Genomic DNA, 10,829 nt, shown 5'->3' with positions numbered 1-10,829 from the left:
AGGAGTCATCCGGTCAAGGGATTTTACCTCAACCCTGTTAGGAGCTCTACCTTGTTAAGAGTAACCTTGTTAGAGGATTTCAAACTCAAGTTAATGAGCCACCCGGTGAAGGGATTTACAATATCAGACCTGTTAGGATCTACTCGGTTAAGGGATTTCAAACAGTTGTAATTGTTAGGGAACAACATGACAAATGATCTGATTACATCACTTCCTTGTTTGCTAGTACAGATCCATTTCAGCACAACTCTGCTACACACATGCAGACACTTCAAACTGGTTCAACAATACCTTCTTCTCAAACCACCGACACAAAATCTCTTCTCCAACTAGCCCTAAATACACTTTTCAGTAAGGGCGGCTATAAACACTAATTACATCAACAAGATACAATGAATTTACATTTAACGCGACAAAACACTCTGCCAAAATACATTACAAATCATTACAACAAATTTCTAGATGATTTCTGCCATTGAATGATCACCGCACATCGATTTGATAAGCAATCAAACCCTTGTTTCATTTTTCTAAGCACTTTGTTGTTTCCCAAGAAATCTGATCCTTGTACACGCTCAAATACCATCTTATCATCACACACGGATTATGACATGTCATCACTAAGTTATGATCATGATAAGATCCACCGCCAAACCTTAAATCATTACCGGTTAAAGAACTGATAGCGGTATTCATTCTTCTTCACAGAGTTCATAACAATCAATTACAAATGTGCTTTCCGGTTCACCAAACTTGATGCGATTTCAATCACAAACTCATGCCAATGTTATGAACATATATTCTGAACCACAACACCTAAATCTTCTCCAATCATCCATACCAGTCACTTGATCATCACTTTGTTCCTGTTTACCAGTTGACAACAACTTAGCAGTTTTGTTGTCTAACTGATTCCACTACCGGTTGGTCTAGATGACCAAGATGACTAAACAAACATGGTTGACATCAATGACAACACAAATAAAGTCATCAAACATCCTATTATAATTATATCATCATCATCAAGCCAACAATCTCCCCTTGACATCATATACCTGATCATATTAACTTTACCGGTCATCTTCTCATCTCATCATCATCTCCATCAGTTATGCCAACATATTGTTTTTTTTGTATTTCTTCCAACAACCAACAACAACCTTGCCTCAACCTAGAGGGAGGCTTTTAAACATGTCAAAGGCAATTCCCAATGGTCCCCAACCAATTTTCAAAGTGGGTGACTATTGATTTGCACTTTTACGATTTTGCCACTAGAAATTGCAAAGTTGCAAAAGCAACTTTTGCAAGAATTTTACAACTTTTTCCACATTTGGTCAAATGACCCCAAATGACTTCAAATCATCCAAAATGCTCCTAAATAGGCCCAAATAAGCCTTTTTACATCATTTGTCACCCTCGGTGACAATTTGACAACATTTAGCAACAATATGACAACATTTTCCCAAATAGGGCCAATGACCAATCTAACTCATGTTGGCATTACAATAAGTTTGTTGGTTGATGATATTGAGAAGGTTGTTGGAGATTAATGATATAATTGATAAAGGATGATTACTGTCTTAATATTATTATTTTGTCATTGATGTCAAGCAATTGATTTTCTGATTCAGTATGATGTTGCCATATCTTAAAGAGTATGTTTTGATGAGTATAAAGATGTCGGTAAGTGACACATAAAAAATGTGAAAATGAAGGGGAGTAATAAGTTATTCAATGGGCAACTATTACCGAGTTAGACAGTGATGAGATTATGATATTTTGATTGTTTTGATATCCTATATATGTGTATTCGAAGACTGAATAAGAAGGAGAAAAGATTGCATGCAATAGAATGAGTAAAGGTTTGATACTATTCTATTTTACCGAGCAAGGAGCTAGTCGGTAAACTCCAAGGTTATCGATGTCGGTTAACGAAGAAGTCATCGAGACGAGAATGTCTACTGAATAAAGTTCAGAATTAGCCGAGTATCAACCGAGCAGTAACAGAACGCATTGAATGAGTGAATACATTATTAAATGAAGGATGCCAATGAGCTGGAGATTGATAGATGATTGGAATTTCGTGCAAGAAGTTTGTTATGGATCAACGACAATGAAAATTAAAGAGTTAGATCTATAGCACAGATTGAACGGTCATAACCGAGCACAAGTACTAAGGAAGGAATACAAGTTTCAAGGCAAGATAAAATATTTTTCAGTTCGAAGGATTCAATGAACCTAGTCAAGTTTGAAGATCTGATGGCTAAGATTAACATGGGAAATGTGATTAAGGAGATTACGTGGTTAGGAATTGCTTATAAATAAAGAAAAGTTGATGAACAAAGTATGCAGGCAAATAGAAGCACAGTGATACTGCAGAAGTGATAACCGAATACAAAAGATTGAAGATATGTTTGAAGAACAGAGTGAGAAGCCCAACAAGGAGAAAGATAAGTCTTATGACAAGATTATCTTGAGCACATAGAATCTGCTATAACATTTCAGATGTGAAGTTGCAGATATATTTTATTACTGTTATTTATTTTTGTAAGTGACAAGAAATCTCTTAACCGAGTGGACCTAACAGTCTTATTTGTAAATCCTTTAGGAAGGTAACATTCTAATTGAGTGTTTGAAATCCTTTGACAAGGTCACTTCTAACAAAGTGCAAGATTCTGATAGATCTGAGGGAAATCCCTTGACCGGGTCAGATCTAGCAATGTGTTTATGTAATCTTTAAGAGGATTGGCTTTTAATTGAGCATACTCTAGAAGAGTATATTTTCTTGTGGGTCTAAAATCCCACAGTGGTTTTTTCCTATTTGGGTTTCCACGTTAAATCTGGTGTCAAATGTGTTTTAATGTTTCAAGTTTATCTGTTTATGAGTTTGAATGATTTATAGTCATAGTTGCATATCAAGTAAGTTCTACCAAGGTTGAATCTGATTAGAACATTGTATTGTGAGTTTATCTGATTCACCCCCCCCCTCTCATCTAACTAACAACTCATCCATTGAGTTCCACTTATTACAAATGGTCCATAGGACCTTATTGAATCAAAACATGAAAATAACACCAACAAGAATCATGGAGGCATAACAGCTATTGAGTGCCCCTGCACCAAATTTGCATTTGTCATCATTGCATTTTGCATTTGTTGTTTATAATTCGTATTTTTAGTTTGGGGTCCTGCAATTGTTGTTTGGACTTGTATTGGTCGCTCGGGTTGTCCTGAAGGCTCAATTGTGTCTTGTACCTTGTCTATCATGTGTTTTGGGGTTTGATTGACTTGATTTGGGAGGATATGGTAATCATATGCCCATTCCTATGCCATGTTGTGGAAGAAATCAATTAATTTTGCATTCATATGTTGTTTCAAAACTAACCCCTTAATGTTAGTGTCTTGAGAAAGTCCTAATTCCGATTATGTGCAATCTTTTGAAAATGGATTCATGGATGTTCGATATGAGATGTATATGCTTAAGTGCTTTATGATTCCTTGACTTGAACTTCAAGGTATGGGTATCTAGACACATTAAGGGAGAGTGGCTCTCAATGGAAGTCGAGGCCCTAAAGAGGCTGTGAGGGTAACTCATTGGAGAGTTTCTTAATCAAGTGATAGCCTAATTAATGAATTGGGGTAAAACACATTAATAAGATAAATATGATGTCTCGTCCATAGCCTTGAGCGCTTGTGCAAACTAAGAATGGGAGTGGGAAGACCTAGCTGTCCGAGGGGTGTTGATTTAGCATAATCGAACCTCCTTGTCTTCATGAAAATACAGTTTGATTCCGCATGAGCTGTGAAATGGGCACTGAGCCCCAAAGAGGCTACAAGGGTAACTCATGCTAAGGCTATGCAATGACACTCTTTCCTTCTTGTACTTTGATATCATATCCTAATTGGTTGTGAGTAGAAGCATCTGTTGGATCCTTGTCATGTTTCATATTTGTCCTTGTTTGGGCTTCATACTTGTGTATGCCTTGTGTTCTCATGGATGTTTGGTGTTGTGCTTGAGAGTAGGCCCTGTTTCCCTTGCTTCTTGTCTTGGGGCCTTATGTCTATCTCTTGAGCATGGTTGGGTGGACTTGATGGTTCCACATGATCAAGTGGTTTTTGCCAACCTCCATTGGGTACCGGTGGACTTGTTCGTTTGCATTGGAAAAGATATTTGTGTTGTTCATTCCAATACCTTTATCATTTAGTTGCAAGTTATCCAGCAAATGTAAATGTAATATGTTATGTATCTTTAAGTAGCATTGCATTTGTATTGTTATTGATTTTTGAACACTCCATAAGGAGGTTGATGTAATTAATATTCATTGTAATGAAGGAATAATTTTAGGTGGATTGTTGTTGGTATTGACTACCAATATGTGATTTTATATCTTATCTTATTCATTTTGAAAGGTTATCATAGGAACATTTGGGTTTGGTGCTTAAAATGAACCTAGATATAGATGTTAAATATATATTATTTTATGAATTATAATAGTTGTTTCATTATTGTTTCTAGTGTTGTACTTTATGTTTAGTTGCATTACATAGCAACCGCATTAGGGAACCCATAGAAGGCATGGTTTAGAGATGTATGTTTATCTTCCGCCTATGCATTGTAATGGTTGTTTGTATGATGTGTTAGATGATATCATGTATTATGTCTTTTTTTTAAAATATTGCTATGTTATTCTATATGTTATGGTAAGTTCCTTTGGGGTTCCTCAGTGGCGTGTTGCAATATCAAACTTTCGAAAACACCACAACATCGTCATTAATATCAAAACATTCAACACTGAACATAAGTACTCTTTCCTGCATATAGAAAAGACAAATTGACATCAATGACAAGAAGTTTCCAACACCCTCATTGTTAATGTCTTTTCCCTTGTCTTCAAAAAGAATTATATACTCACATGGAGAGTGATTTGAAATTTGTTCTTTAAGTTTGCTTGTTTGAATCATTCATTGGGTCCTAATGGGAAGGGGGTAATCAATAGAAATGGAAATGGACCTTTTTATAGTGCACAATATAAAACGATCTGTTTTTAGGTCTACAAATGACTTACAACATATGGGACTGCTTTGTGTTTCATACAAGAGGCACCTAACTGTGCTACAAATAGGATGTACATACCTTAACCTCTACAAAATTTCATACAAGAGGCACCTAACTGTGCTACAAATAGAATGTACATACCTTAACCCTACAAGATTTGATCTTTTGACCTCTTTTTCAAGAATACAAATTCTTCATCATTAAACCCACTCATCTCATTAGCAACCTTAGTGATCCATCGAGGCATAGTCCTAGGGCCCTGGTTACGAATCCTCCTAGGATAACGACTTCGGCGTTTTAGACAATAAGATTTGGCGATTTCTCTCTCCACTTCGACGTCCAGATTCCATCGGCCGTGGAGAGCATACTCTGGGTCAGAATATTCGTGATCGCAATAAATTTGATCTGTGCGTAGGATAGAGGTTCTCCATTTCACAGATCAATACTCTAAATGTTTTCCCAAGAGCATCACCTATCACAGTTAAGCATTCAAAAGACCAGTACTCTAGCGGGAGGTTGTATAATCTAAACCAAGTCTTTTTACCCAGGGGCGATGTCTCTCTAGAGTTGAAATTCGATTTCCATCTTAGCAGAAATAGGAAAGCATCGCCCATCTTCCGGGGGCCATCATTAGTCACTTCTCTTTCTTCGGTATTTTTTAAGGTGACAGTGAAGAAACCTCTGGGTAGAAAATTGAGAGCAATCTCGTGATCCCAATTGTCCTGGAACCAGTTTTCGATTATTGCCCTAATGAACTGAGCTCCAATGAGCTTCATAATTAAGGCATTAACCGTAAAGAATTCTAAATGCTTTCTAATTAATGTATTTAAGTGGAGTTAATAAACGCCTTTTTTAAAAGTGCACTGGTAGGTCGACCTCAATAAGAGGGGGCCATCACCATGACATTTATGTTCAAATGGAGGTCCCATAAAAACCAATGTACAACTCAAGTGAGCAATTCCTTTGTGACTATGGAATGGTCTAATGAATCTTAGTTATAGTCTAAACACATTATCTCAAATGATTTTATAAATTGGAATAAAATTCTTAAAATCAATTCAACTAAGACCATGACAAATTAACTATAAGATTTCTTTAATTCTGTACGAATTTGAAAGTAATTTTTACGTTTAATGATTAATATGTATGGAGAGGTCTAATGAATCTTAGTTATGGTCTACACATTACCCCAAATGATTTTGTAAATTGGAATAAAACTCTTAAAACCAATTTAACAAAGACCACAACAAATTAACTATAAGATTTCCTTAATTCCATAGGAACTTGGAACTAACTTTTACGTCTAACTTGCAATAAAAATGCGTAAGTTACAACTTTCTGAATAGGACTCAAAATCATTAAGGCAGATAATTTATATGAGAATGGCAGGGAGAGGGAAATTACAAAATCAGTTTGACAATAATTCCTTTCATTTTCATTATTGGTATCTCAATGGTAACCAGTGCAGAATCAATAAAACCCATTCTGCATTGGCTGGATTTTCTATATCCAATTAATTTGAAGAAAGGAGCACATATAAGCTCTCCTCAAATATGAATTACAAAATGTTTTACTTACATTTTTAACACAGATCCGTTGGGGACAATGAAGAAGAATGATACTATTATACAAGCAATAATTACATTGCTTTGCAATAAAAGAGAGCAATGGGCCCTATAAAATGCAGCCCCTTTGATGCTTTCTACCCTATACATACTAAAATACAATTTCTCAGATGGGTAGTTATAATAATAATAATATAGATGGAATGATCAGTTGCATACGCAGTCCAGTATCTTCCAGAATTTTCTGGTCCTCCTGCCAATTTTCTTCATCCTTCTAAAAATAAAAGAAGAAAAGAAGGGACCAGGTGTTGGTGTGAACAAGGTTGGTTCAGAATCAAAATGGTTTTCTTGTCTGAGAAAAAATGTTCTGCTCCCCAATTCTGCCACATTATCTGACCGTTTTAGACCTGCATTGGTCAACGCAAACCAAATTTTCAGGATAATTTGTCTCTCTAAATCATGAATGGTTGTCTAATAAGATATAAGAAAATTGTAAAATTTTGGGCGTAATTAAATAATTTCAAATGCATGAATGGTAACAGCTTTCGACAACATGAACCAATTTTAGAGATCTTGCACTATTGCATCATTCATAGTTGCTAGAAACAGGTAAGTGATAAAAATGACAACATTAGCCTTACCTGCAAATACTTCTATAACATAATTTACAATTTTTTTGAAATTCATCAATCATCCAGCCAGTGGCTCAAACATCAGAAAAGTCACATGAATTGGACTTGGAAATCTCTCAATTTCAAAAATTTATGGGAAAGAAGGAAATAATTATTTTTTAATACTTACTTTCCATGCTAAAATTTGAGAGATGCAACTCAAACATGTTTATGTCTGAATCCAACTCTGGATGGCGGCCTTCTTTAGCATAACTGTCTATTGTCAATTTGATCAAATCAATGACCGTGTCTTCTTTTCTCACAATCAGTTTAATGGGTCCAGTGCTTCCCTCCACTGTTACAGTCACCAGAAATTTGTCGCATTCTGCAAAGAGTTTCTACATTTTGCAAGTACAATGTTAGCCTCAAAACCAGTTCAAAAACTCTTTAAAAGGGGGATTGTTATTGGGTTTTTCATGCACATTCTCTCTAGGAAAAGAAAACATTGTCACAGGGTTCGACAGCCATGTCCATCCACATTAAAATAAATACATATGCAGCTCCATATTCCTCTCTTAACAACCAATTGTAGGGGAAGGGAAATAAAAAACTAAAATGTAAAATGTAAAGGTAAGGAAATGAAAGCAGCTGATTAAATCTTTCATTTGGAACAATTTTCCTGCTGAATCTAGAATGTCGAACTCTCAATAGTTCCATAAAATGAAATCTGTTTACGAAGATAGTCGGAAAAAAAATTCTTACAACAGCAAAAGCAAAACGCTTGCATAGGGGCAGAGATCAAAAGGAGGGCAAAATTGCTCATAGTCCGACTGAGGACAAGCTCACATCAAATCTGAAATCAGATGTGGAACTGGTTGCAGGAAAACACACAAGGAAGACTGAGAAGAGAAATTATATCCATTAAGGACATAATGTTTTCACAATCCATGAAAATATATAACAAGCTTTTGGAAGAAAACCATGTAGAAGATTTTAGCATCAACATGTGATCCAATATTAGGATAAAGTTATTTTTGTTTTACACTTCAAGGGTGGAAGAAACAGAAAGGCACTTTGTCATAAATTAATTTACAGGTCCACAAGTGATCTTGCTGTCTGATAAGCTTTTCCTCGAATGTGTATTCTCGGAAGGTGGGTATAGGTAAGTGTTCTCTTAGGCCTCGAACCTACTTGTTTTATGGTATAAATTCTACAGGTCAGCATAGATATTGTGCAAGCTATTGTAGTTGTTAACTTGTTATATAGTGTTCTACAGGTATATTGGAAGTTGCTGTATGTCAGATTTGTTGCAGGTGTTTCCTAGAAAGCTGTAGGGAACTTAATAGCGTGGTCCTCTTTGTAGACATGCCATAGTTGGGTCAATTTGTTCATGCAAATATCATTGCTTTTAGCACTATGGTCTAAATGGGTATGATAGGTTTGCGGTCATGTTCCAGCTAGCCACCGATTGCTTTCCTAAAGTGACCATGTTGTTGTATTTTCTATCTTTGGTGGCGCTAGGGCATCTAATCGTTGTCCTTTGGCGGTTGCTCACTTTTTCCTGCTGTGACTGTCCATTTTCTCTGGTATGGCATCGGCTAATATTCTTTTGGGCAGATGTTTTCTTGTGTTACTGACTACTAGCAAATAATTAGATGCAATGAAAACTATGCAGCTGATTAGATGCGAAGAGATTAAACAGCTGTCAAGTCCTATTTGGATTTTCATTGAGACAAAATGGTCAGCTTTCAAACATTATGCATGGCTGCAAGTACAAGTGCACAGTGGGAAATATTGATTCTCTACCATTTCCTTTTGAAGGAGCCGATACATAACTTGCCAACAAGAGCAACAGTAAGAGTAACACCTATATGCTATAATTGTAGCTAACGCCTTGAATGGAAGAAGGTTGTGGATTAATCCCCTTTTAAAGGAGCCGATACAAAACCTAACCCGGGAACAGTAAAAAGACTCACTGCCATACGCTAGGAGTGTGGTTAATGCTTTTGACAGAAGGAGGTTGTGGGTTTGTTCCTTTCTGAAGCAGCTAGCACATATCTTGGCCTCAAGAGAAATTATTAAATTAGTTCCCTCACGCTAGAACATAACCCAGCCCCAAAAGTGAAATATAGATCCACATGCTCCAGTAGCTAATGCCTTTGATACGAGGACCAAATGCCCCAGGATCAAAAGTTAGAATAACTATCATATGTTAAGAGTGTGGCCGCAGCTTTTGATGGGAGGGCAGCTACCGTGCCTGGCACATTAAGTATCCATCGATGCACTTCAACCTTTCTAGTCCTACCTTGTAGGCATACAAATAAAATTAGGAATTCAAGATTATATGAATGTATACATTCCTAGAAGAGGTTACCCGGTAGAATTAAAACAAGCACCTTGGCTTGGGTTTTCCTTCAAAAGTTTCAACCAGAAGCAGCACACTTCGGTACATACAAAAGAACCAAAAAAAAATTCACGTTCCTATATAAAACAAAATTTACTGCAATGAACTAGGGAAAAACTAACCTCGGGCTTGTGGAAAATGGAGGCCACAGGAGTCCTCGGAGGTAAAGCTGAAACAGTGTAGAACCCATCAAATAGATCTGACAGAGTCTGCGGCCTCCACAAAAATTTCTCCTTTTTCTTCATCTTCCCTTCCTTTTCCAAATCTTCATCGTCCCAATGCAAAGCACCCTGCCACAAATTCGGCTCAGATGCTGTCCTTCTGAGATCACCACGGACATTCCTCTCATTTCTCGAAAGAGAATTTCTCCTGTGTGTTGCCGCACGTCCTGGGGTCGAGTCTTTGCTGCTCCAACCTCGACTACTGTCCCTTCCTCTCCGAGTTCGACCTATACTCCTCTGTCGAATTTCACTCCTCCTGGACCTCGATTTTCGCAAGCTTCTCTCAGACATTATAGTCTATTATGACAGAATTGAATACCTAAACAATCTCTCTAACTGCAGAATTTGATTAAAGGTCTTGAATGCACCAGCAAAAGGATAATTTAACAATAATAAGAAAGAAATTCATCTGACGTGCGTATATTTGGGATCCATTTTAGTTTATAATGTGCGGGAGGGAGTTGATTGCAGTTGAAAGGAAGCTTCCTGCTTTGATTGTTTGGTCGGGTGTCGCTTTGCGGAAAAGCGTTACAGGAAGGAAGGAAGTTGCGTGGGAAGGTGGTTGGTCGCACAGGAATTTATTCCAAAACCCAAAACCTCGTTAAGATCGCCGTCGATTTTCATGTGAGCGTTTCACATCAAAACTGGCTTTTTTCATTAGCTGCAAAGAATATACTCCACCGGCCTGAATGACTGGACGAATACAAGATTTTTCATGGGTTAACGACATTATGGGACCCCATAAACAATGCAATTATTTCAAATAAATCTAACCAACAAAGCTCATAAACATAGATTGACCTAAAAATCAAATTGCTTTCGTTTCTTTGAAATCAAACCATTCTCCATGCATGCTTTGCTTCGACTTTTGGATTGTGCATAAAAAGAGAGCTTATTTAATAGCTTAGTATTCAAGATGGAGAGGTATGTGTGGGCTTAATGGGAATATTTATTTGATATTTGTATTCAAAT

The 10,829-nt window shown here is 36.8% G+C and overlaps 1 protein-coding gene across 1 annotated transcript; it reads right to left on the bottom strand.

Annotated features, from left to right (window-relative positions):
• Positions 1-6,468: 6,468 nt before the first annotated feature.
• LOC131038687 (uncharacterized protein At4g22758) lies at positions 6,469-10,404 on the bottom strand. The gene is made up of 3 exons (XM_057971205.2): positions 9,759-10,404; positions 7,423-7,630; positions 6,469-7,028 (listed from the first exon to the last, which is right to left on the bottom strand). The coding sequence occupies exons 1-3, from the start codon at positions 10,146-10,148 to the stop codon at positions 6,829-6,831; spliced, it is 798 nt and encodes a 265-aa protein (XP_057827188.1). The 5' UTR covers positions 10,149-10,404; the 3' UTR covers positions 6,469-6,828.
• Between the last annotated feature and the right edge of the window lie 425 nt (positions 10,405-10,829).

This window comes from Cryptomeria japonica, chromosome 9, assembly GCF_030272615.1.
Source record: "Cryptomeria japonica chromosome 9, Sugi_1.0, whole genome shotgun sequence".
Classification (NCBI taxonomy): domain Eukaryota; kingdom Viridiplantae; phylum Streptophyta; class Pinopsida; order Cupressales; family Cupressaceae; genus Cryptomeria; species Cryptomeria japonica.
The sequence above is the reverse complement of the archived record's forward strand: the minus strand, read 5'-3'. Positions and strand labels throughout refer to the sequence as shown.